The sequence below is a fragment of the Rhinichthys klamathensis genome, unplaced genomic scaffold (genome assembly GCF_029890125.1).
Source record: "Rhinichthys klamathensis goyatoka isolate OS25496 unplaced genomic scaffold, OSU_Roscu_1.1 h1tg000036l_1, whole genome shotgun sequence".
Lineage (NCBI taxonomy): Eukaryota > Metazoa > Chordata > Actinopteri > Cypriniformes > Leuciscidae > Rhinichthys > Rhinichthys klamathensis.
In genome coordinates this window covers 11,376,352-11,403,427 of record NW_026606584.1, presented here as the reverse complement: position 1 = coordinate 11,403,427, position 27,076 = coordinate 11,376,352, and the positions used below count along the sequence as shown (strand labels likewise).

The following is a 27,076-nucleotide window of genomic DNA, read 5'->3' as shown; positions in this document are numbered from 1 at the left end:
AGTTCTCTCTGCAGCTAGAAAGTAGGGCAGAGGATCTGTGGAGTGTTTGGAGCTCCGATTCTTTACATGGCCATATGAGCTCGTCTTAACACTGCAGAAATGGGGCCTCGAGTGCCACTGATGAATCTAGGGCTGTGCTGATACTATCAGATATGGATATATCACAATTTAATTTTTTACAATATTACATTGATCCATATTTTTTTTAGTATTGTTTAATTAATATTTTCTACAGTTCAGATAATGAAGAAGAAGCAGCTAGTCTAAACCAACATTTCTCTGTGAGGTCAGAGATACTTCTAAGACATGGCACTCAACAAAACTGAGGCTCGTACAGCATTTTTAGAGATTGATGCCACAGATGCGCTCTCTCTGGCGTATCTGGAAAAGTTTCAAACACAATTATTTCTTGATGTATTCGATAGTGACGTATCACAATGTGTGTTACCACTACCCAGCTCTACTTTACACTACTGTTCAAAAGTGTGGGGTTATTTTTTATTTTTTTTAAATAAGTCTCTTATACTCACCAAGACTGCAGTATAATAAAAATAGTAGAATATATATATATATATATATATATATATATATATATATATATAGCTTACTTCTACCTCTGAATAAAAAATAAAAAAGGTAATTGCTTCCTCAGAATTGGACTTTATAACTCGCAATTGCGAGTTTATATTTTGCAATTCTGACTTCTTTTCTCGCAATTGGTAGAAATAAAAACTCACATTTGCAAGAAAAAATGGCAGAATTGCGAGATGTAAACTTGCAATTGTAAGAAAAAGTCACAATTATCTTTTAAATTGTTTCATTCCATGGGGGAAATAAGCTTCCATAGCAATGTACATGGTCAAGACACTTCATACCATGGTCCAAAATGAAAGGCCAAATAATTCAGTTGTTTTAATGCATAATACGGGTTCATAGCCGTTAAGAAATAAAGGCCAGTAATTATTTAATGCAAGGAGAAGCCTCAAAAATTAACTGTTTGCCACACCTGCTAATGGTGGTTGAATTAAACCACCCTTAGCAGGTGTGGCAAACAGTTAATTCTTGAGGCTTCTCTTTGCATACTCACACAGATTTTAAACTCCACTGGGATTTTGCTTTGCCGCTGCACTGGTCGAGGGCCTTTGCACTTTAGATAAGCGGTGTTTGTGTGTGTGTTTATGTGGGCTCAGAGAGAGAGAGAGAGTAGGGTGAGACAGACAACAAGAGTGTGTGAGAGAAAATCAGGTTGTTTCACTTCTCACAGGCACATTTGGGATTACTTGGAGGAATCCGAGGAAAGACATGTGGATTGCAGAATGAACTTCCCATGGTGAGCAGCTTCACAGTAATACCTTTGATCAATTCTCTATCGCACAACACTGCAGATGCAGCGGAGCTGAAATTCACAGCCGGTTACGGATTTTAGTTGATCTTTTTCGCTGTCAGTTTTGTTTTTTTGTTTGTAGTTGCTTTAATTCATTCATAAAAAAAGTACTTTGCTTTCTATCTGCTTTTACAAGGTAAAATATTTTTTTGTTGTGGAATGTGTCGTGTTTGTTTCCTGTACAAGAATTTGCTTTGCACTTTAACCAGCAGTGAATCATTAACACAGAAGCAACAATTGCAATGCAAATTGTCTTAAATGCTCACTGAATTCATCAAATAGGTAAAGCCCTACAGTACATGTACTTTATTTAACATTTAACATAAGATCTTTTTTAAACTAATTATTTGCTTTGCTTTATTTGCATTTAATATAGCTTTTAAACATCTTCATGATGGCTTGTGAGTCGACATAAATGTGCAACCATTTGCTGGGTTTTCCCAATATAAACTTTCTGACCTTTGAGTAAATACCATCTTGATAGAGGTTTGCATCAGGGCTGCAGTGCAGTAGTAGCAGCGCACACACATACTCTTGATACTTTGGAGACAAGCAGGTGATGCAGGTTCAAGCCCAGCAAGTGACCTGATCTCATTCCATTTTCTCTTTCTTTCCAGTATTATTTCCTGTCCCCTCTTCACTGGAAAGATTTAGCTATTTCTAGATTTTGCATCTTAAACAGGCTTTCTCATTTGTGCCCACACAAATGCAAGCTTCATCTTGCCCCAAATATTATGGAGATTGTCTAGAGAGCTCATTATACACCTGAAGGGATAGTAAAAAAAAGAAATTCAATGAAAATGAATTTACTCATCCTCAAGTTTTTCCAAATATGACTTTCTTTATTCTGGGGAACATAAGAGAAGGTATTTTGAGAAATTGTCAAAACTGTTTGGTTACCATCAATCTTCAAAATATTATTTTTTTGTTAAGCAGAACAAAGAAAGTCATACAAGTTTGGAACGACACAAGGGTGAGAAAATTATAACAGAATTTTCCGAATTTCTTTAGTGAACTGTTCCTTTAATAATAACAAATGTTCTTCAAAGTTTCCTTTTAGTTATCCTTTGGTCTTGACTAAACGGAAGGCATGTTGTTTGCCCAATGCCTTGATAGAATTATTATTCATACTAGTTAGAATAATCAGTTGATCCAAGTTTAGAGGTGAGTAAGACAACCACAACCAATTGTATTACATTCCCATGTATCCCACTGCAACTTGTGACTGGAATTTAAAGTAACCTTAAGTTACTTTGAATGCAGTGAGTTTACAGTGTGCTTCTATCAAAAATAGGTTTGAAAAGTTACATTTTAGAGGATTTAGAGAAAGTATTTGGAGAAAATTTGGAGAAAAACAGTGTCTCTCTTTTTCCCTTTCTGCCCACCTACCACCAGTAACTCATTCAGGATCGCAACCCCTCAGCTGTGAACTCCATGACTCTCTCTCACTGCCTTTCACCCCTAACAACCGTGGCCCCCCTTGTATGACCCAAAAGCGGCTGTAACTGGATCCAGCCTCAGAGCCTTGGCCATGACGTCACCTTGTGCTGCCTTTAGAGGCCCGGGGCCCCTCTCTTTTTCCGAGATCAGGTTTCCATGGCCTTGTGTCTGTGCTGTCAGCTCTTAAATTTTGAGGTTACTCGCGAGCATTGTCTGCTTGTCTTCCAGCTGATCCAGGGTCAGGTTCACAATGATCGTCCTCCCCGCTGACACTCAGTCGGAGAGGGACAGTTTTTTTTAGTTTTTTTTAACTCAAAACTATTTAACATGCGTTTTACTACTTTGTTTTGGAGTTTCATGTTTTGCTGGAAGTGTCAGAAAGATTTAGTCTCTTTTTTCATGCCTTATTTGTCTTTTTAATTTTTTGGATAGGCTGTTTTATTATTGTCCTGTTATTTTTTGTGTGTGAACATGCTAATGTGGTTAGCATTGGCTTTTTTTTTTGCATTAGATATGCTTTAGAATCTTAGATTGGGTTTCCATTTCTAGCTGTCTGCCAATGTTCCCAAGATAGCACACTCATTTGGCAAGCAGCCCCCATTTCGTAAAAAAATACAGAGTTGTTAATTCTGAATACTTGACTTTTAAATCATAATAGCGTCACTGCAATGCTACTGTTAACACCCATTAAGCATTTCTATCTGCTCTAAATTGTAGGTTTTTTAGAACTATATTAATGTCTTGAACAAACAAGCCAACCAGTGTTTTTTTTTCTCCCATCAGGCAATAAGACTACTTTAGCCACAGCAACTGCTACTGTTGCCCATAATACATAATTAATGTCAACATGAACATGTCGGTTTGCCAGCAGTGACATCACAAATGTTTCATAATGTTTCACAAATGTAGAATGGCTGGAAATGTTTTTTCTTTTTGCTGGCATCTTGCCCTCATTCCTGCTCCAAAAACCAGTTTGCCATTCAGTTCACTGATTATCAACTTAGAACACTTCCCTGATACTGGAAGGAAAGTTGACATAAATCAAGTGTTGTGACTGTTATGATGTTATTTAATGTGATCGCTTCTCTTATCGCTGTTCCATTTGCACACCAAGACTTCCTTTAAGGCAATACAACTTATAGTTTACTATATAGGCAATATATAGTTAAGGTGTGTGGCAAAATTAAATTTCCCACAACCCTCTGACTGACTTAAATTCTGTATATGAGACAAAGACCCTTAAAAAGGTACAATCAGTCCTGGCCGACCCAAGTCACCCCCCGAACAGCTGCTTCATTTTGTTGCCGTCGGGCCGCAGATTTTGTCTGCCTAAATGCAGGACCAACAGACACAAAAACTCTTTTGTCCCTGCTGCTATAGGTGTTTTTTAATAAGTCAATGTGAGAGTTGTGGACTTCTGTGTAGTATGTATTTACATTTACATGTATTTTCTTACTGATTGTATGGCTGTTGTTTTGTATAACCTGTGTGTTACTCATGTCACATGCTGCTGCACAACGAATTACCCCCCGGGGATAATAAAGACTCCTTGAACTTGAACTTGAACTTTTTCACTGTATCAGTATTTAGTTTATGGTGTTTGGTATTAGGGTTGCAAATTTCTGGAAACTGTTGGAAAAGTTGTAAACTTTCCATGGGAATTAATGGGAATAAACTGAAAATGTGCAAAACTGCAGGTTAACCTATAACAGGGAACTTACATGTAGTTGAGAAAAAACCATAATCTTGGTTAAAACAACTTTTAATTCAAATTCAGTTTAATTTCTGTGTAATAGGGAATATGTTTATTTTATTCAACATTCATGCTTTTTTTTGTTTTGCTGTTCAATGAAAGAATCAATTAAAGTTCTACTACTCATACTCATATTTTGTTTGTGTATATGATACAGTTTGTCTAAATTACCCAACATTTCCAATTAATTCCAGTAAATTCCGCCCCTTTGCAACCCTAGGTGGTATTAATTAAAGTCTAATGTCCAATATAGATGTTTTTTATTATTAATGCTTAATATGCAAATAAATTAAATATTTCTTAGTTTCTCTTATTATTTGGAACTTTATCCAAAAGATATTAATAACAAATGAATAATATTTCTGACACCAGTGCAATAACCACTGCCTCATATTGTATAACACTTGAGTTAAAAGCAGAATAATGAATAAATAATTAATAATTATTTAATAAATAATTGCGCTTTTCTTATTAAAACATTAACTGTTTATTGAACAGTTGGTTTGTATAATGCTTAAGCAAACCTTCACCATGGTAAAATCAGACTGCCCAGGTATGCTTTCACCTGATAGGTTAACATTGAGTTCATATATCAGTTTTTCGGTTTTCGTTGTGCTTCTTTTAAAAGAAGAAGCAAAAACGTTAATTTACTTTTGTATTAACTGTTATCTGCTATGGTTGTGTTTCCAGGTTGTTGGAGACGGACAGTAAGTCTTTAAAATCTGTGAATGGCTCTCGAAGGAACAGTGGCTCATCACTGGTGTCTAGTTCCTCAGCCTCCTCCAATTTGTCGCACTTGGAGGAGGATTCGTGGATCCTGTGGGGACGCATAGTCAACGAGTGGGAAGATGTGTGGAAGAAGAAGGAAAAACAACTAAAGGTAAGCAGATATACTATACATCAAGCTACAGTGTGCAAATCAGATTTATGCCATGTATTATATGAACTGAACATATGGAATTCCAGCTATTAATTTTTTTATTTAATCACAACAGTACATGAGGTTTAGAGAACAGCTGCAGCAACATCAAATATAGTGCACAAGTATACAGCTAAACAGATTTATTGCTGTTGCAAAATAGTAAAACGCATTACAAAGAGGGTCATAAAACATATGGCCCATATTAAATAATATGCGAGTGATTTATCGGTAATGCTGCTGTGTTCATTAATAAAGAAAAACTGTAAATGTATTCAGCAATGCATTGCCATTGCTGAATGAGGCGACGGACAGAAGTAACAGGAAGGTTGGCTCACAGAAAGAAAGGATTGTATTTACTGATGACAGCCTTTGCCACAAAGTAGCTTTTCTAGAGCAATTGTAATGATATATTTGAATAATAAATATTCAACATTTATTATACAAATGAGTTTATAAAAACCCCCATGGGGTGTGATGGAATGTGGTTTATAACCTTCATAGTGAGCCTACCATGTGGTGTTTGCTCCTGGTATGTAGCACATTTAGATAGCTCCATATGACTGTTTTGACCAATGAATGACCAATATTTATAAGTAGGTCTCCAGAAACATAATCCAAATGATAAAAATATATATCATAAGACGGTTTTATAACTTTTGAATGGCTGGTGGAAATCTTTTATCAAGTAGCGCTTTCCGAAACATTCCTCTAAAACTACCTTCTGAAATATTTTCCATTTCTTCCTGAATTAATATTTCTACAGTGTTTTACACATCTCACTCTTACATTAACATTTTCACGGAAACGACGGGAAGAAAGAAAATGATATAAATCACATAAGCAAATTTTGCAGTTGCCTGCACAGTATTGCTAGCCTGGATGCCAGCCCGAACCCCGCCCACAACATTTTTTGATCGGGAAGTTCGGTCTGGACTCGCTCCATTGAGGAGTAATTATGATCGGTTCAGAAATCGTCGGGCCAATCAAATTGCCAGGGCGGGCTTTATACGATGATGGACAGATGATCTGCAGGGACGTAATCCTCACGTTATCAAAGAGCGCTTGGGTTGAACTGGTTTCCCTCACAGATGACTGCCGCTGGAGAACTGAGATGTAGAGATTTCCGCTATCGCGTCTGTTGTAAAAGAAATCGACAGCGCATTCATTTTAAAAGACGAACATAGAACTGCAATCAAGGCATTTGTCGATCGGAAAGATGTGTTTGCCGTCCTTTCTATGGGATTCGGCAAAAGTTTAATTTATCAGCTGGCTCCGATGGTAACTAAGAAGATGGGACGCAATGAAAACCCTGTGGTCGTTGTGGTTTCTCCTTTGGTCGCACTCATAGAGGGCCAAGTAAAAGAAGCAACACTCGTTATTTTACTTCTTCCAGCGTGCGTGCATTTGAGTTCTGTTGTTGACAACTGTGCTATGCAAAGTAGTTGACTTACTGCGTTGCTCTCATTGGTTGTAGGTCTATCCAATTGAGTGCAGAGTTTTTTTTTTCCTGGTTCGGTTAAGACACGCCTCATAATCAAAGCCCTATGAAGCAGTATCAGACTCACATTCTGACTAGAATATGAGTATGACGAAGTCAGGCTACAGTATTGCCACTTTCCCACAGAACTTACTGAGCTCAGTGAGACTGAAAAATGCCGTTTGTGTTTACTGTATGACTTCTTACAAGCCAAAAGGGAGGATCTAGGGCTCTTCTAGCAAAGCAGCAACAGAAGCCCTTTGTAAAGCCTGGCGTTTTAACAAAGACACAATCTCCAGCACACCCCTAGAGTGCTTTTGAAGAATCTCAGTGCTAACAGTGTATGTAGGTGGACTCGCATCTCAGACCCTCACAAGAATGAACAGCTGTAGATATCAGCCGTCTGAGCTGTGCAGATGAGCACAGGAAACAGCTTAATCAGGTCAAACATAATTCGCTTACAAAAATATCGAGCTGTGCTGTAGAAGTCTGACAAGATTATATTTAGCAGCATAAAAGGGTCTTATCCTGAGTTACAAACTAAACCCTTGGGAGAACATCTGAATACTGACAATCTTGAAACCTCCAGTCATTTTAAGGTGTAACACTTCAAATAAACTAATATCTTCTTAAACTCAGTAGATTTAGCAAGTCTGGGAACATGAGAACTTGCTCTTAAGCAAGGCTGTTATGTCCTGACTTTCAGTGTTAATATTTAAAAGTGGTTTGTTGTTGTTTTTTTCATAGGAACTGGTCAGGAAAGGCATTCCGCATCACTTCCGAGCAATAGTGTGGCAGCTGTTGTGCAATGCCCAGAATCTACCCATAAAGGAGCAATACTCTGAGCTGCTGAAGATGACTTCGCCCTGTGAAAAACTCATCCGCAGGGACATTGCCCGTACCTACCCCGAGCATGAGTTCTTTAAGGAGAAGGATAGTTTGGGTCAGGAGGTGCTCTTTAATGTTATGAAGGTAGGTTTTTCTCCTTGCTTGGGCAAATGGAGCAATGATTTCCATTAGAGATTGAAAGAGAGAGTTTGAATGGACAGTGTGATAGACAGGATGTCGACCAATTTATCAGCACATTGACATAAAATCTGATCATTTAAAAAAAATAAGAAATTTACTCCGAGACTGCTCATCAGTAAGTTTAATTAGATTTACTGCAGCAAGATTCCCACTGCATCTCTGTAGTTTCCCTAAAACACCTTGTATGCCAAGTTATGCATATAAAACGTTTTAAGTATTTGGTGCACACATGTGTTGTAAAACTGATGAAGATGTTTTCTTAATTTGCAGGTGTTTTTCTATTTGCATGTGTTTTCTTCAGTTGCAGCGCATTGAGCTCTCTCGGCCACCGTAATATAAGCATATTTTGAACATAAAAGTAAAGTGGTAACTCAGAATGATGAATGCTGTTTTTATTTTCTTCCCAACATCATCAGGTCTAGCACTGACAATAATTTATATTATCCAATATTGTGTTTTGTCCATCATTAACAATAATTGTAAAAAAAAAAAGATTTTTAGTTGTTTATATACATGATTTAATGTGATGACACAGACAACAGCAGGACTATTAGGCTTCTGTCACTTTAAGACTGAATGCATGGACGAATATACTTACACGCATCCGGTTTCTTTCTCAGCTGTTCACTTATGACATAACTGAGAGAATATTGCAGAGACGGGTATTTTGAAATAATTTGGTGTGTATGTGTCCATTCAAGCCCAAGTAAACTCAAGAGGAATCAATTCGGTGTCCCGAGCATTGTCTGAAAAGCACCTCCCTCTCTCTCTCTCTCTCTCTCTCTCTCTGCGTGTGCGCGCTTCGGGTGTGTAAGGCTGTGCGCACAGATAACAACGTGTGAGTCCCGATTTCCGCCTCTTCCGCGTTTAAAATAGTTTGAATGTGTAAATTGTCAAGAAAAACCACGTCCAAATGATAAACTTTCACTCTATGGTTAAACTTAGCAGTTACCGGTAATCCGCGAATCACATGCCGTGGGGCCTGTTCCGTACCGTGGGGCCTGTTCCGTACAGGTCACGAATCAACTGCGATCTGTTGCACCCCTAATAATTAATTATGTTGCAATAATGAGACCGAAAAGCATGTGCGTCAATATTATTTATTTATTAATTCAATTCGTTTTAATTAATTCGTTCATTATTTTTTTCTATTATGGACAGTAGATAGCCTAATAAATGAAACACAAAGCCCCTTTTAACAAGTAGGCCTATCAATAATTATTTATTTGTTATATTATCTGGAATAATTATGAAAACCCGTGCAGCAGGAGTCAGGACTATCAATTTATTTATATATTCAGTTTAATTTTCTATTGGTTATAGATAGGACTATATACTTTTTTTTAATTAAAATTAAACTGCATGTGTCCATTGATTGTGAAGTTAGACATCGAAAATTGCAGATCAAGCGCATGGGGCTGCATGTTTTTTCTTGTTATGGATTGTAAACTATTTTCCGTTATTACAGTTAACTACGCGCAGTGATATGGAACTGTAATGCGGTCAAACCTGCTTGGAACTACTTTAGCCATGCGTTTCCCTGAAAATAATTGTACACCATAGAACGTTCTCAACCAATCAGAATCAAGCATTCAACAGGCCTGTAGTATAATGGTGTTATAAATAACATTTTAAAGCTGCATTCCGTAACTTTTTTGGGTTAAAAATGATCCAAAATACATTTTTGAGCAAGTACATAACCAGCAAGTGTTCAAAACTATCTGCTTGCCTTACCTCGATTCAAAACGGTAAGTTTGTAATAATGTTTTTAATTCCAGTGGTACTGGTGGATTTCTGCGGGAGATTCGAGCATGTCTTTGCGTCATTACGTCACATCTGTACACATAAAGAAGGAGTCTCGGCTAGTAGGCTATATTGCGTGTGAGGATGTTGGAGGGGGAGATTTATAGCCTTTTCTCACAGCACTTGATATAATTAAACTTATCAATTTGACGGCGGAAAGGTTCAAACGACAATCACCAGTGACAACTAAATTCACCCGTTGTAAAATGCAAAAGACTTCGTAGTGGCTACAGAAAAAAAGAGACTGCAACCGGCCCATGTGAAAACAAGGATAAATATCGGAAGGGCTTTAAATGTAGTCACGCAATGCTGATGTTGTTAACATTAACAATTTGAGAACAAAGTATAATTTGCACGGTTTGATGTGATATGATAAGCAATCTTTAGATTTAATCAGCGCGATTTACTGCAATGCTTTTTTTCCCTTAGTTGGTCAGAACAAAAGATGATGTTAGTTTCTTGTTCAGATGACATTTTCCAGAGAAAATTCTTATGTTGGTCATACTTCCAAAAAGTAGAATCTGGGATTCCGAATGACAGTATCCACAGCGGCGCGGTGACTGACAGCCGAACATTCTCCTCAAAACATTGGATTCATCCGCGCTGTGCCATGCCGAGGCACAACCCACGTAAAGTTGATAATTCCGCGAATAACTGCAATTGCAGATTTCGAACAGAGATGGTGACAAAGATGAAAAATTAAAGACTGCAGCTTTAAATAAGTTTATTTTCATTAATATTAGTATATTAATATAATTAATATTATATAATATTTATTCAAATTGTTTTTTTGTCTTTTTTTTTTAGTTACTCTTTATCTGCCTGTCATGTATCTTGTTGCCTCTATTTGGGTTTTACAAACAAACAAAAACAGCATGTGTTGTCAATTAGGTACTTTTATTTTTTTTATTTTAGCAAAAAATTACAGTGCTCTAACAACTGTTGTAAGCTCAATACATTAATAAATAACAATTGACATTGAACATGATATAGATGTAATGAAGACCAAGTTCCAGTGAAATATCTTCACAATCCTCTTTATGTACTTCATTATGTGTGTATTCTGAGTGGCAGTTTCTCTCAGGTTATGGTACATGACATCATCTGAAATTGATCTGAAAAAAATACACAATTGAGTTTAAAGTTACAGTGTGTCTCTTCCAGTTGATTATGTAAAACAATTAAGTTCACGAAGGCAAAAATTAGCAAAAATGGACAGTATGTGAGCCCTGTACCGTTAAAAGGAAAAATAAAATTATATAAAGTCATGAGATAGATTTGATTGTTCTTGTGACTTGGTTTGTTTAGGTGTTTGTTTAGGTGTAAAGTAATAATAATAAAAAATCGAACAATATCAATCATAAATTCAATACCTCTGTTACTTTGTGGAGAAGAAAAGATGAATATCCATTACTGAACAGAGCTGCTCAATTGCATGTTCTGTTAAACTAAAAAGAGACATGATTGGTAGGAAACCAGTTACAATTTTTAAAGTTATAATTTATAGACATTTTAAGAAAGAAAGAAATCATTTACCTGTTGAGAGTATGTTAACAGTCTGTGTAGTTGTATAGCTGAGCTCCAGAAAATTAGTATGAGGTGGCTTTGTCAGTTACAGATTTGGAAAACAAAAAGGCGGGAATAAAGAACCCTAAACTCTTAACAGGAAGAACCATTACAGCAGGGTTCTTCAGGGAAGATACTGTTCTAAATAGAACTGTTTCTGTGCGACATTTAATTTTAGTGTAATTTCTAGAAATTTAGCTTTTATTTCGATTAGTTTTTTGTATTACTCTTATTATAATTTTTTTTTAAATATATTTCCAGTTAATTTAGTGATTCAGTTAAGGCGGAATTTCAATTTCGTTGAGCACACCCTAAAAGTAGTCCAATCTCAGCGAAATTTGGTTTGTTTCCATTTCTAATGAAGAAGAGTTGATTGGGAGGGTGAGAGCAGAAAATTTCAAAAGTTTAACAATAAGGGCCACCCTAATGTGCACCCCTGTTTATAGGTGTGGGTCATTTAGAATATGAACCTCCAGATCTTTACACACTACACCACCTGACATCAGTTTAAGTTTAATGTCTTTTAAAGCCAGCTCACCCAAACAAAACACCTAAAGATCACTTGATCACTTGTTTTTAAAGAGTGGATGGGTAACTCTCAGGCTTGTCTGGGGGAAGAACAGAGCTGATTCTGCACTTAACTCAGCAATGATTTTATAAACGATTGTCCAGCTCTCACCAAATCTCACTTTTGTGTTTACAGGCTTATTCCCTGGTCGATAGAGAGGTGGGTTACTGTCAGGGAAGCGCTTTCATTGTCGGCCTTCTTCTAATGCAGGTATTAAAACAGTCAAAAATATTCCACACATAAAGCTGTATTATGAAACACTACAATAAAATATTTAAGATAATGCTGAATGAGCAATGTAAAACATTTTTAATGTGATATGAATAATTCTGTGATGTTAGTTAGTTATATATATATATATATATATATATATATATATATATATATATATATATATATATATATAAATATATATATATATATATAAATGGTTTAGCACTAATAATAATAATAGTAGCTATTACATAATAATAATATTAATGGTTGTTATTATTATTTCTTCAAATAAATGTATATCTGTTGGTAGTGTGTTTCTAGTCTGTAATTATATGATGTATAATTGTCTTCTCACAGATGCCAGAAGAAGAGGCTTTTTGTGTGTTTGTGAAGCTGATGCAAGATTACAGGCTGAGAGAGCTCTTTAAACCCAGTATGGCTGAACTGGGCCTCTGCATGTACCAGTTTGAATATATGATTCAGGTCAGTGACTGTCTGAGACCGACTGTCAAAATCGGACTTTTAAGCTTAGCTTAACGCTCTAACTCCCCAATAAATTCAATTAATGTGTTTTATGAATTGCATTCTTGCTTTCTCTCTGTGATTTTACAGTCTATTTTGGTTTCTCCCTTCAGGAGCAGCTTCCAGAGCTCCACGTGCACTTCCAGGCCCAGAGTTTCCATACCTCCATGTATGCTTCATCCTGGTTTCTCACCATTTTCCTTACCTCGTTCCCTCTTCCTGTAGCTACCAGGATCTTTGATATATTCATGTGTGAGGTAAGACTTTATCGTTCTCTCTCTCTCTCTCTCTCTCTCTCTCTCTCTCTTCTCTCTCTCTCTCTCTCTCTCTCTCTCTCTCTCTCTCTCTCTCTCTCTCTCTCTCTCTCTCTCTCACACACACACACACACACACACACACACACACACACACACACACACACACACACACACACACACACACACACACACACACACACACACACACACACACACACACACACACACACACACACACACACACACACACACACGTACGTTTTACATGCTAAGCTAATTGAGAACACAGAACACTGGTGTATTTTAGTGGTCTGCTATCTCCCTCTGTTGGCTTCACAATGCTACTGCAAATATTTTTGGATCTTGAGTTTTCACCAGTAGGTGTCCTTACAGGGTTTAGAGGTAGTGTTTCGTGTGGGGATGGCCATCCTGCAGATGAATCAGGCCGAGCTCATGCAGTTGGACATGGAGGGAATGTTGCAGGTGGGGTATTTATCATCATTTCAAGGATAAACTTGTATTTGTCTTAATTATAGTGGTTATGTTAGCCAATACTTTCTGTAGAAGCTACCACAACATGATTAGAGTCTAGACTGTTATCAGTTTCCGCTAAGCAGTACACAAATGAATTTGTTGTACAAATATGCATAATTCAATAATAATACGCAGTTTTGTTATTTTTACTCTCTATTGCAGCACTTTCAGAAGGTCATCCCTCACCAGCTGGATAGTGGACCAGACAAAGTTATTCAGGCTGCTTATCAAGTCAAGTACAATGCCAAGAAAATGAAAAAGTGAGTTTACATTATGTTAAGTGAATTTCTTTTTTTAGTATGATTTTGGACACAAAACACATTCTGAACTGTTTCTTTATGCCTTTACAGATTGGAAAAGGAGTACACTACAATCAAAACCAAGGAGATGGAAGAACAGGTGGAGATCAAGGTGAGACCGCCCAGCTTGCATTTAGCTAAAATGATGTTTTTTTTTGTTTGTTTTTACAGTTATTGACATTGTAAGTCTAGCAAAGCTTTTAATATTAAAAAAAGTTATAACATTATAAATTGTTTTAAATTACCTTGGCATTAAATAAAAAAATAAAAAAAAATAAACAGCTGCCGAGGGAGCAATAGTAATATTGACAATCTGACTGTAATCAATCTCTCTATATTTTTCCCTCTTTTGGAAAGTCACGGAAATGATATATGGATTTTTTTTTTCTTTTTCACCACTGTAGACATTTATCCAACTATGACTGCTTCCGCTTTTGAGAACCCCGGAAATGTGAAAAGAGTCCATTGTCTATAATTACCTCTTATTTTCTTTACCAATTTTAAAGTAGAAAATAATTTAAATACTGTTAAATATGTTTAATTGAAACCCACACTAAACAATAATATTGCCAAATAGCTCATAGCATTGTCTAGTACATTGCAATATTTTATTGATGTATTGCAGTCTAACACTGTTAATGTTGACACTCTATTACAGAGACTACGCACAGAGAACAGACTCCTGAAGCAGCGAATAGACACTCTGGAGAAAGTGAGTGATAAATAGAAGGGAAAGCAAATCATTAATCAATCAAACACATCCATACACCATTGTCATCCAAGATTTGCTTATCTTGAAATGATCTCCTTGCTGTCAGTTATCACAACTCTTTGGTGTCAACAATAACAAATGCTCGTGCACACACCCTATTGGGTGCATCATAACTAACTGCTTGTGTGCATGTCATTGGATAACCTGTTGTGTTTTTTGAGGCTGGTAAGTACAGTGCTAACAGAAAGAAAAATATGGGTATGAAATGTTTGTACACTACATGTACTTATTTCTGGCCAGTGGTTGTCTGACAGACTTTTTTTGAGCATGGGTGAAAACCCAAACCTGCAGTGGTGCATGTCAGAATATTCTCTGCTTGTAAAGGCATGTTTGTGTCATGCATGAAAAGAAAGCCCACAGTGCAGGTCATTTAAAAAACAACAACAACAAAAAACATGTCCACGTGGTTTTCATCACCTCTCAGCATGGAACCATTGTACTAAAATAAAGTACTAACGCCTTCAGAAATTCACCATTCGTAACCCAGGGCTGCGTTCGTCACACAAAAATACTAGACCTAGAGCCTTTAAAATAACACTAATTCCGTTTTATTTATTCTCAGCTTTCTGACTGTCCTCTGCTTGACCTCCTTTTACACTTTTCACTCTGTTGTGGTGCACAATCTTGCTTTATTCCATAGCCACAGCACAAACACCATGCACAAACCATGTTCCTTTTCTACCCCACCTCACTATGATGGTTTCAAAGCTGCATATTTATTCTGATATAGCAAATGTTCATCTAGAACAGTGTCTTTTCCATGTTTTTATGTAGGGGTACGAAAAAGAACACTGTTTTCTGTCAAATCAGTCTTATTGTTTTGTTCTGTGTTGTAATATCCTTTGGTCTCTCTCCTCTCTTGCTGTTTCCTTTATGGATTTTCTCCGTTTTTAGGAAAGTGCTTCTTTGGCAGATAGATTGATTCAGGTACAATTTTCACTCTCCTCTCCACCCTTTAGCTCTGTTTTTCCCCTTTAAGAACCCAGCAGTTCTGTCTTTAGCTTTGCTTCATTTCCTTGATTTGCTTAAATATCTCACACCTACTCACAATCAACAGTGAAATAAGGCAAACTGCAATTTCTGACTTCAGGGAAGAGGTATCACTGTGCTTATTATCTTTGGGTTGCAATCCTGATAATTGGTTTCAGTAATGGTTACAACTACAATATTAGATACAACTACAATAATCCCCCCTTTGATAGTCAAAGCAATTTTATGTGCAAAATTGAAAGCCTAAAACTGCTAACAGCATGACAGAGCTTGAGATCCAGCATTATTTTTCTCCATCAATACATCCGTTTCCACCCATTCCGATTCTCCGCTCACCCCTCATCCATAATTGGTCACGTCAGGGTCAGGTGACACGAGCCCAAGAGGCGGAGGAGAACTACCTGGTCAAGCGGGAGCTGGCCACAGTCAAACAACACAATGAGGAGACCAGTGCACAGCTGGAGCAAGCGCAAAACGCCATCCGACAGCTCCAGCAACAGCAGCCATTTGCGGTAAGGACAGTTCAGAGACAGCGCCTCCTCCTGGATGAGAGGCCTGCTCTTCGAACACAGAAACCGTATGACTACACTAAGAAATATTTTGCTCCCTCATGTAACAGTTTGCAGTGGCAGCTGTACTTGATTCTTTTGCGGTTGCCTAGCAGCAAAATCTCAGCGACCACAGAGCTGCAAACGGCAGCTCTTGTAATGATGCTCTTTGCATGCATGACTGCAGATCAGAACAGCAGAGCTGGGGTCATTTGCATGCACAACTCTTGCCAAATGGGGTTTATGTATATGTAGGAGTTTTGTCAAGTATGAGTGTAACTTTAGCAGAGAGTCTTGAAGCCGCTGCCTGTTTGATAAAATCTACATTCTCAACAGGAGGGTGAGATATGGCTCATCAATTATTAATGTGCACATGCTCAACACAGAGAAAAAGTAGATAATGTGTCATGTGCTGTGGGGAAAGTGCTGTTTTACATAATGTTGTGTTGCAATCTCATTACGGTTTAATGTTGCAGGTGGTAAAACCATGAGCTTGAGTGGAGAGATACTTTTTTTTTTTTTTTTTTTGAAGATTTTATGTAGTTGGTCAAATCAAACCACAAGAGCTGTTCAAATGTTATATCCATATGTATTCGATTATAACACAACATTTTTTCATTTAGAAGGGGAACCCACGCTACTCTGAGGAGTTCATCCTGCAGTTGGAGAGAGAACTGGTTCAGGCCCGACTTAAGGATGCTGAGTCTCAGTGTGCACTGAAAGAGATGCAGGACAAGATCCTCGACATGGAGAAGGTGGTAGAACTTTATTACCATTCTCAAGCACACACATTCACCTGTAGGCAGTTTTGTTTTTCCACCATAGTGGTGCTGGTACTCGTTCATGTTTATAGCATTAGTTGGCAGAGATTTTTTTTTCCTTAAGAAATTCAAACTAGCAGTATCAGCAGAGAAATATGGTATCGGTGCATCTCTGATTAAAATTCTAGCAATCAATTCACACATATGATATTATTATAAAATATATATATATTTTAGATGGACGGTGTGGTTGGATTTGCTTTGCAATTCAACACATGTTGTAAGAAAAAGCCTTTTTATTTATTTTGAATTTTTTAAAGAAATTTGTTTTGTTTTTTTCAGTAAGGATGATTCAAATTGATAATAAATAACATTAAATAGTTACTTTTTTTTATTTTTACAGAAATTCTTTTGCAAAATACTGCTGAACTTTCTATTCATCAAAGAATCCTAAAATAAAACGGTTACCACAAAAACACAGCACAACTGTTTTTGGTATTTATAATAATAACATGTTTCTTGAGCAACAGATACAATATTAAAACACCAATATATATTGCTATTTGAATCAATTTTAAATTATATTAAAATGGAAAAATTGTTTTAAATTGTAACACTTAAAAAAAAAAAAAATCTTTTAAACTTAAATGTTGCATCAGATGTTTCTTGCATAGACTGCTTCAATGATTTTATTGAAAGTGACCAAGTTTGGTGCAATCTAGATTTGTTTAGCATTACCCAGGCTGCTGTTTTTCTGAAAACTTTACTGTGTTCCAACTCCTAAACAAATTTCAGCTGTTATTTGTTTAAGACCAACACGCTTGAGGGGCAGAGCTGCCTCTGCTTGTTTTTCTACACATTGAATTAATTCCAGGTTTGGCGCCGGCTACAGCAACCTGACTGCAGAAAATGGCTTTCTGGTGTATAAGCTGACTTTTGTGTATATTTGTTTCTGTTATAGAGAAATACATCCTTGCCAGATGAGAATAATGTGGTACGTCTTCAGGAGGAGTTAATTGGTGTAAAGCTGAGGGAGGCAGAGGCTCTTACAGGGCTTAAAGAGCTTAGACAGCAGGTTAGAGACCTGGAGGAGCACTGGCAGGTGAATACACACACTCACATAGATAGCTGTTTCATTCTCAATATTGCAATGTGTGTAATTCCCACAAGCTTGCTGTGTTGCTGTTATACCATATGCTCTCCTTTTCATGCTTCCAATTAACACAAATGTTTTAGTAAGATATTTTTGGCGTTGTGTGCAGAGGCATCTGGCGCGCACAGCAGGCCGCTGGAAAGACAGTCCGCGGAAAAATGCAATGAGCGAGCTTCAGGATGAGCTGATGAGCGTGAGGCTCAAAGAGGCAGAGGCACAGGCTGAGCTCAAAGAGACCAGACAGAGGATGCTGGAACTGGACACCCAGGTCTTGACACACGTCCCTCACACAGTGTCGGGCATTCATGAGATCCTATTTTCACATCTTTACTCATATTTTTCAAAGAATCATTATTTGTTCAAGACTTAAGACACAGACTTGCTTAGCCAGACTTTTTTCCTGGCTACATCTACATCTTTTGTTATGTTTAGGATGGGTAATCAGATTTTGCCAAAATAATTGACTGCAGTGCAACAAAATGACACTTTATTCTAATAAAACTACTGAAATGATGGGTTTGAGCCCTTTACTGCAGGCCACTGAATTTAAAGAGGAAATAAGTCAGAACACATATACCTCCGGTTTCACAGACAAGGCTTAAAGGTGCTCTATGGAACTTTTAGCGGCCTCTAGTGGTGATGTTTCAGATTGCAACAAGAGCGCTCGTGCTCGTGTGCGTGTGCGATCTCAGGAGCGAGCATTCACTACCGGCCACACTGAGACTTTCAACGCAACGGCGAAAGCATCACACAACATGCTGGAAACTCATGTAAACTCCCACTACAACGTTACAATAATAGGCTACTTTTATCAGCTTGACGTTGAACTAATGCTCCATGCTCGTACCATGATAACGTTACATTGACTGCATTTAGCCGACATGTGATGTTATCTAGCATAGCCTACGGCATTTCACTAACTATTCGTGTATCTTTCACAATCAACAATGTCAACATAGGTGAATGTATAATATGATAACGAAAACGGTTAGTGAACTAGACTGAACAATGTCAGTGTAACAGTAAGACAGTAGGAAGTAACATTACTGTACTGAACGTGTCTGGAAATGTTTATTATAAACAATATGATAGTGGGATGAATTACGTTATAGCGTAACGATCTATAACGTAGATCTAGTACATAAAACAAGTATCCTAAAGCACCTTTTCTTATCCTGGAACAGTCTTTTGTATTCATTCCATGTCTCATGTAGTTTACCTTGCCATTTCATTTGAGTTTACTAATAATTCAAAAGCTCTGCCTATGTTGATCCGTGTTTTCGTCCTGAGTCGATCAGAATCACGTTTGGCCTGACGAGCTTCAGCATAAAACTTTGTTAAGCTACCATGTTGTTACCTGCTGTGCCGTCGGTCGCATAGACTGTATATAAGGAGAGAGGCTCGGGAGCGCGCATGCACGTCACATCCGATGGATTTCGCGGTAAATCCGACCCGGAGACTTCAGATATAAATATGAATATTGGCCTTCAGAGGTAATTGCAAAACCCGACAAGTGGATCATTGTAATGTGTGATTACAACCCCTTCACACACAGGCAATAAAAAAAGGATTCATTTTAGAAGAAAAGTTCCATATAGCACCTTTAAGCCTAGTCCCAGACTAAATTGCATGTTTTAACTGAAACAACATCTGGGCTCTATAGCCACAGCAATTGTCTCAGGAAGAGGCCGTCTGACTGACATGTAAAGTGACAATCACAATTTTGTTTTGTTCAACATTTTGTTTTGTTTAGGAGTGGGCACATGTGGTGACAATTACAGACCTTTCTGCTATAACAGACTATTGATGCACTCATTGTTTACCTGCATATGCAGCATATATTTCCTTATCAGTACAGTACTGTACTTTTCCTGATCTTCCATTTATAGATGAGAGAACACTAATAACATCAGAAGTGAACAATTGGGAATCCAAAGGGTTAGCCAAGCTTGGAAAGGAATACTTTTCCTGTATTACTTTCCACATGAGAACACATCTGTTTAAATTCAACTAAGTGTCACAAACAAAACGTCTAGAAGTTTCTATGTCTAGAAATTTCTTTTAGCTTTTTTTTTTTTTTTTAAATCCAGCTTTTAGTTGCTTTCTGAAGTGTTCATTGCTACAGTATTAAAAATTTAAACACAGCTTTGTTCCTGGTGGACAGTTAAAGATCACCGCACACTTGGCTCCCAGAAAACCTGTAGAAGTCGGCCAATCAGATTCAGACTTTTGCCTTCGAACGTGTTTCCAGTTTTGTGTGCCATATGCATCAGGTCAGCTAGTGGGGAATGTCTGAAGCTGAGACTAGAGAGCATACACAGATTTTAGGCCAGTAGAGGGAGACAAAGTTAATGCATTTTTACTCTGACATGATAGGCTGTATTTGTTATCAGAGTTGGCACTGCTGTCTTTTTTTTTTTAAGGAAAACTGCAAATTCTTTGAGTTTTGAATTCATAATTTTTTTACTCACTTACAGAATCAAAGACATAGTAATCAACTGCGGCGAGCAGAACTGGAGGCACGAAATCTACAGGAGCGACTGCAGGTTTTGACCAACCAGAACAAGATGTTGCATGCAGAGCTACAGGAGATGAAACGGAAACAGGCTGAAATAGAGTGCAAGGTGATGATCATTTACATGACATTAACTGAGTAGTCGCAGTCAATACCACAGCGATACCACAGCAAAGTGCAAAAATTTAGTCTTTATCCAAATAGTACTGATTTTACAGAAGGATTTATTTGATTCTAGTTACCATTACACCTTTTATGCAATTAGTAATCTGCCAAAAATGAAAATACTTTTTATGATACAAAAAAAAAGCTAAATATGCCTCATTACCACATCTTTGTATGATTTGGTTGCATTTCCTCATTCATGACTTAGCTTTAAATAGGGTTTAGTAGTTCCTGTCAGCGCTTCAGTTTTTAGAGATCAGCAGAGTAGATGCAGAGTGTGTTTCTGCTTTCAGTTAAACATACAAAATAAACCATTCAATAAAAGCCGAATATATGTTCACAGTTGTTTCATTTCAGTTTTTTCTCTTTCTCTCTCCAACAGAATAAAGAAGAGGTAATGGCAGTGAGATTGAGAGAAGCTGACAATATTGCTGCCATGGCTGAGCTTCAGCAGCAGATCTCTGAGCTTGAGATTCAGGTACAAATAAGCAAAGAATCACACTCCATCAGTCCAATTTAGTCTTACACAGCCAAGCCCAGCACATCACCGGACAGTCTATCTGTCCAATACATGACAGTAGTCTCTCCTTAGCAGAGCTGCTCATAGTTACCTTTTATATAGTATTTTTATATAGTATTGCTTTTTTTTTAGTTTCTTAGTTTCTAGAATACCTGTTAGATATTATTTTGAAAAATGTGATTATATTTTTCTGCTATCATATCATTTTGACTATATTTGTCCACAATATTTAAGTTCTAGTGTGTAAATGAGGTTTTTTTTGTTTGTTTTTTCGCACAGGGATTCTTTGTAAACATAGTTCATTATGGTTCAGTCTGACTGGAAATTGACTGGAAAAAAAAAACATCCTGAGGATGCTGTTTTTAGTCAAGAATGGTGCATTGCTGCCTTTTATGTATGAAAGGCCCCATTTTTGTATTGTGCGTTTTCAAAAACATTTCTTGGTAGATTTGGTAAGATATGTAATTTTTGTAAATAATTTTGATTGAACCAAAACCCACACAAAAAGTGCACATAATGTATGTTAGATGCCTTCAAATGTTATAAATAACATCTGTAATTCTTCTTATCTAGCTTTGCAACATGTTAAAAAACCTTCCTTATACACAGGCATCAGTAAGATGCATACACTCTTTTCAAGTAAATCAGTTGAAACTTACTGCAATTACTGCAGCTTTGACATTACAGTAAATAAGAGCATACATGTATGTCAACCGTAATTGAAACGCAGGTGTGTTTTGATTTGAGGGAAAGATTATATTAGTAAGATTTACTGGATTAAAGTGAGAAGTAAGATACGCGTTTGATCTCTTCAGAGAAAATGCTGCTGTCTGAAAATGTTGCGTTCCCCAAACAGGAAGACAAATTATTTTAAAGATTGGCTATGTATGTCATCAGTGCTGTTTTATATCAGTGTGGGGTGTTTTACTTTACTTCCTGAGACGGATATAAAGCGGGATTTTTTTTTGCATTCGAAACTAAATCTCACCTTTATGAGAGTTTGTTCATTTCGGTTGCAAGCTTTTCTCTTCAATACTTTTTTACCTGTCTATGAAGTGGGATGATGTTGGACAGTCTGCGTAATCTAACATTTAGCTGTTTCCTTTCCTTGAGAGATTTGTATTTTGCTAGATGTATGCAAGTGATTTATGTGTGCTGAAATTGCATCAAGTTCGCAATATATCAGATTAGACAAGCATGCTCCTTTTAGGCATGTGCAGCTCTTAGCTGTGGTTCTGTGGTTTTGGCTACCAACATGGCTTTTACCCTGAGGGCTGTGGGCAACAGATCTGGCTCACCATACTTTAATTCACTATTTGGCTGTTGGTACAAGACAGTGAAGATGAAAAACAATGGGTAGTTTCTTTCTCTCATTCTCTGTTTAACTATCAATCAAGAACACACCAAATGAAAGCTTATTTTCATGATTGAAATCTATTTTAATTCAGGCTAACACAGCTATTGAATGCAGTTTATTATAAGTTTCACACAGTTTATTAGTGCTGTTAAATGCATTTATTTTACATGTATAACTGTTCGTTCTGTTCTGTGTTATTTACTAAAAACTGACTTAAATGTACTTAAACCTTAGATTTACTAAAACCTTTTGTAGCTAATAGGAATTGGAGCACCAAAAAAAGAACACCCGTTTATCAGTAAATGATAGCAAACATCATTGTTATGGTAATTTATATATTCATGAAAACTTAACCAGGCATAGCAGGTCAGCAGCATCTTTACACATGCAAGATTAAGTCCATAAAGTACTAAGGGAAAATTCCGCATTATTTTGCAGAGTTCAATGTTTTTTGTGTGTGTGTTTTAATGCAGTTTAGTTCAAATTTAAACTATTTGTCATCCACACAAGTTACGCACACACACAAATAAGTTAAATAATTGTATTATATTATGAAGCATTAAGAATTCGCATAGCTATTCCTCATTGTTACCGACATAGCGTCAAACCAATCGTTTATTTGTACACCTTTCACCCACTCTTAACTTGACATGACCCATTGCTGGAAAATATAGCACCATGATGTCACCACCACAGTCTTATTCCTCTGGACTGACTCTGAGTCACCTGGTGTGAGTGTGGTTTTTATTTTCACTGGAAAGATCCACTATAAAGTAAACCTACTGTCTGACACCAGACACCAACACACTAACCCAGCTCCCCAGCATACAGGAGATGTAGACACCTTTCAGAACACCCACACGTATCAGTCCCGAGTCTGTTAATAGTTATTGTGATTGATGTGCAAGTAAGACTGAATGAAGCCTTCACAACAAAAATGCAGAGCATCAGCATTGCTTCTTTTCAGCATTGTTATGAGCTCTTGCCTAACTAAGAGTGGAGTGAAGTGGGTTTTTTTTTTTTAGTTTTAACACCTAGCAGAGCTCAGGGTTGAAACGGCTGCTTGCATGGCCCATGGGACCGCAGCTTAGCTATCTTCATTACCAGATGAGAAACCACTTCCTATCAGGCAGAGAAACGCACTAAGCAATAATCAAAGCTCACATTTTGCTTTATGCTTTACTGCACTGCATTCATATGATGGACTGTAACAGAGAGATTTAGCTCAGAACGTGTTTGTAAGATGCATGCATAAACGTGAACAAAGAAAGGGCAATAAGAGAAATCTCAGTACAGTAGTATAGTTATGAGTTGCTGCAGAGAGAAAAAGTGACATTTAGTAGAAGTGTTTCAAATCACTAGCGCCCGAAACACTGAAATGACAGTGTTTGTTTCCATGCCAACCTGATATAGAACAACAAATACTGTATGCCCCAAACATGTTTTTTTGTTTTGTTTTAACATTTAAGGTTCTTTTCTATATCTGAACTGCGAAGTTCCTTGTAAAGTTACAGGTTAAAAAAATTAAATTCGAATATTTTCAATTTTACATTTAGCATGCATCAAATTTTAAAAAGGAGTAATGTCACAATAGAGTTAGTTCCATCAGATAAGAATTGCTCAATTTAACGAAGCTGAATTTTCCCCAGAATCAGGCCAACAGTTCAACTCTAATACATCAGTTCATCAGCATCACCATTTGATCGAGTCATTGTGGCTCAGTTCTGTTCTGCTTTTTGCGTGAAACGGTTATGTTGTTTATCTGTTGATTTATAAAGAACAAAAAAATATTTTTTTAGGAAAATATTTTCAACTCTTTCTGAATGTATTTTAGCTTCTGATGAGAGTTGTTTAATTTTTACATGTAGATATATTGGCATGGAAGGCTTAAAATTTCGTAGTTTCATTTGAAATAATTTAATAAAATTTGCATTAAACTGGGACTCATACTTGAATTGTAGTCTACCTCATACTTCACAGGAAAAAAAAGTCTAAAACTGCACAAATTAGGGAAGGGATGCACAATATTTGGTCCTATATTGGTTATCGGCTGATATTACACATATTTCAAATTGAATGATATCAGTTAGCATGGGATATATCCATTTACATTTAAATTATCCATTCCATCATCTAACACTCACTTCAAGTAACTCTTCAAACACACTAATCCTGTAGTAAAACTGTTAAATGTACGCTTTAGCAAATCTCATTATAATGGTGTTATGCCTAAATTTACTTTGCATTTAAAATATTTATTCTAGCTTTTAGTAGGGCTGACTATTGACATATTTTATGATTTGATTTGATTTCAATTCACAAGCTATTAATTTAATTCCTATTTAATATCATATACTGTATATTCCACAGGTACAGTACACAGTACAGTTTTTTTTTAAAACAACTCTTTTTCAACTAAAGCTGTGAACTTTACAGGGAACCCTGTCAGTTGGTACAGTACTGTAATATTTACATGTTAAAATTAATTAGGGCTGCAACTAACAATTATTTTTATAATAGATTAATCTGTTGATTATTTTACGATTAATCTGATGGAAAAAAAAACAAAAGATTATACATGATTTTTTTTTGTAATTATGTATTTTAATAATTTTTTAAAACAATATTATTCCACATCCTACCCAATGCTGTCCTCAAAACAATGTGTAATATAAAGCCTATGAAAACAAATATAGTGCATGTATCTATGTAGGCTATGCTGTATAATATGAGCAAAAAAGGGTTAAAATACATTCTAAACCTAAAAACAACTGACTGCTTACTATTTTAAAGCAGAAATTAAAACTTACAAATATTTAAAATAAACAAAACCCCAAAATGTTAACTTGTACAAAGGCATGAAGAACACACACATTCACTCTTCCAGTGATGGAGTACTCGAGTCCTGGACTCGGACTCGAGTCCGACTCGAGTCCTTATTCTCTGGACTCGAGTCCGACTCGAGACTCCATTCTCTGGACTCGTGACTCGACTCGGACTCGCGGACTGATGACTATACTTGGACTCGGACTCGAGAATATATAAAATCGGACTTGAGAATTCATCAAATGAATGACATTGTTTCTGACTAAATAGGTTATAAAAAATTGATATAAGATGTTACACTTTTCCTGTTTCGGGGTCCAAGACCGGCCGTGATCTATGTTTTCCCTCACAGACACTGCTACCGCTCGCTCTCCTTGCTTGACAACACACTCACTGACGTCACTCACTTTACGCCGCATTCTCGTGAGAGAGTTAACGTAACACTCATTTAACACTAGATAGGTTCCTCTACATCTAATCAGCAATTTCGATTTTGGCACACTTTGCAGCAGCTGAGCTGACCACTAAGGACCGAATGTACAGTGACGTGACATTAAAAGGTACCAGATTTAAACTGTGCTTTCGTGCTATGGCTGGCGCTGAGCCAAAATCAGACGCGCTCAGCGCTTAATTCCGCTTATCATACAATAACACAATTATGTTTATTTTAGCTAACAAACTAGACGGCGACCTTGACTATGTCACACATCGCAACCACTCTTTTCCGGCGGAGTTACAACTGCTTATAGCACTGCATTTTCTGTGTTTTTTTGCCACAGTTACATTGGGATTTAGTTTACTTTTCAACATTTCAAAATTGTTTTTCTTTTACCATATTCGTCAAGAAGAATGCATTTCTCCTCCTCTGTCCAATTAGGCTTTCTTTTTTGTTTTCTTTATCCATTCCAGTTGACTGATCATCCAAAAATGTATTTAAACAATTAAATAAATAATCGTGCCACAGCTAGTTGACAATGATTTGAACTAAGGTCAAAGGCAATTCTAGTGATATCATACACATGTCTAGCTGCAAGAAAGAGTGCCTGAAAAATGTTGCTTGATTTGGCTTAAGTGTATATAATTTCGACTCGGACTCGAACACGGGACTCGAGACTCGACTCGGACTTGAACTCAGGTAATGGTGACTCGACTTGGACTCGACTTGGACTCTTCTTTGGTGACTCGGACTTGGACTCGGACTCGAACACTGGGACTCGACAGTTGGTGACTCGACTACAACACTGCACTCTTCTGAACATAGTAATTATATTACTTTAATGGGCTATTCCAACAATAGTGCCTTAACTGTTACTGCTCATAAATATGATTACTTGTGTTACATGTAGAATTTTAAACCTACACTTAATTTCTAACAAAAATATTTGAGCAAAATGTGTATTTTAGTCAGAATTATTGCGCTCCTATTCTACTACGCTCCGTCCGTTTGACGCACATGCATCATCCGGCCCTCGTTCATTGAAGTCTGATGTTTCACGACTCGCTTGTTATCAGAATATGCTAAATGATAATACTCATGGGACTTTCTAACATTTACAGCTAAGGATATAACCATAAAATGTAAGTTAAAACAGAAAACCTTATGCGTTTTGGCTGTTCATTTACACGACAACAGCATACCGTCTCCATGTAAACTACAAAAACGCAAAATTTTGAAAATGGTGATGTCATGTGCATATAC

At 36.9% G+C, this 27,076-nt stretch overlaps 1 protein-coding gene across 6 annotated transcripts in view; it reads left to right on the top strand.

Annotated features, from left to right (window-relative positions):
• The window catches only part of evi5b (ecotropic viral integration site 5b), a 64,677-nt gene that overhangs the window by 24,159 nt on the left and 13,442 nt on the right, over positions 1–27,076 (top strand). For 4 of the 6 annotated variants that reach the window (XM_056246357.1, XM_056246358.1, XM_056246361.1 and 1 more), the window contains 16 exons: positions 5,268–5,457; positions 7,724–7,948; positions 12,078–12,152; positions 12,516–12,641; positions 12,794–12,937; positions 13,331–13,420; positions 13,634–13,731; positions 13,822–13,882; positions 14,429–14,482; positions 15,437–15,469; positions 15,895–16,044; positions 16,704–16,835; positions 17,803–17,943; positions 18,104–18,262; positions 20,472–20,618; positions 21,057–21,152. In XM_056246357.1, the coding sequence (XP_056102332.1) occupies positions 5,268–5,457; positions 7,724–7,948; positions 12,078–12,152; positions 12,516–12,641; positions 12,794–12,937; positions 13,331–13,420; positions 13,634–13,731; positions 13,822–13,882; positions 14,429–14,482; positions 15,437–15,469; positions 15,895–16,044; positions 16,704–16,835; positions 17,803–17,943; positions 18,104–18,262; positions 20,472–20,618; positions 21,057–21,152 (1,921 nt within the window). Of the gene's footprint in view, positions 1–1,197; positions 1,331–5,267; positions 5,458–7,723; positions 7,949–12,077; positions 12,153–12,515; positions 12,642–12,793; positions 12,938–13,330; positions 13,421–13,633; positions 13,732–13,821; positions 13,883–14,428; positions 14,483–15,436; positions 15,470–15,894; positions 16,045–16,703; positions 16,836–17,802; positions 17,944–18,103; positions 18,263–20,471; positions 20,619–21,056; positions 21,153–27,076 lie in introns of those variants that run through there. The other 2 variants (XM_056246363.1, XM_056246362.1) reach the window with 2 other exon arrangements.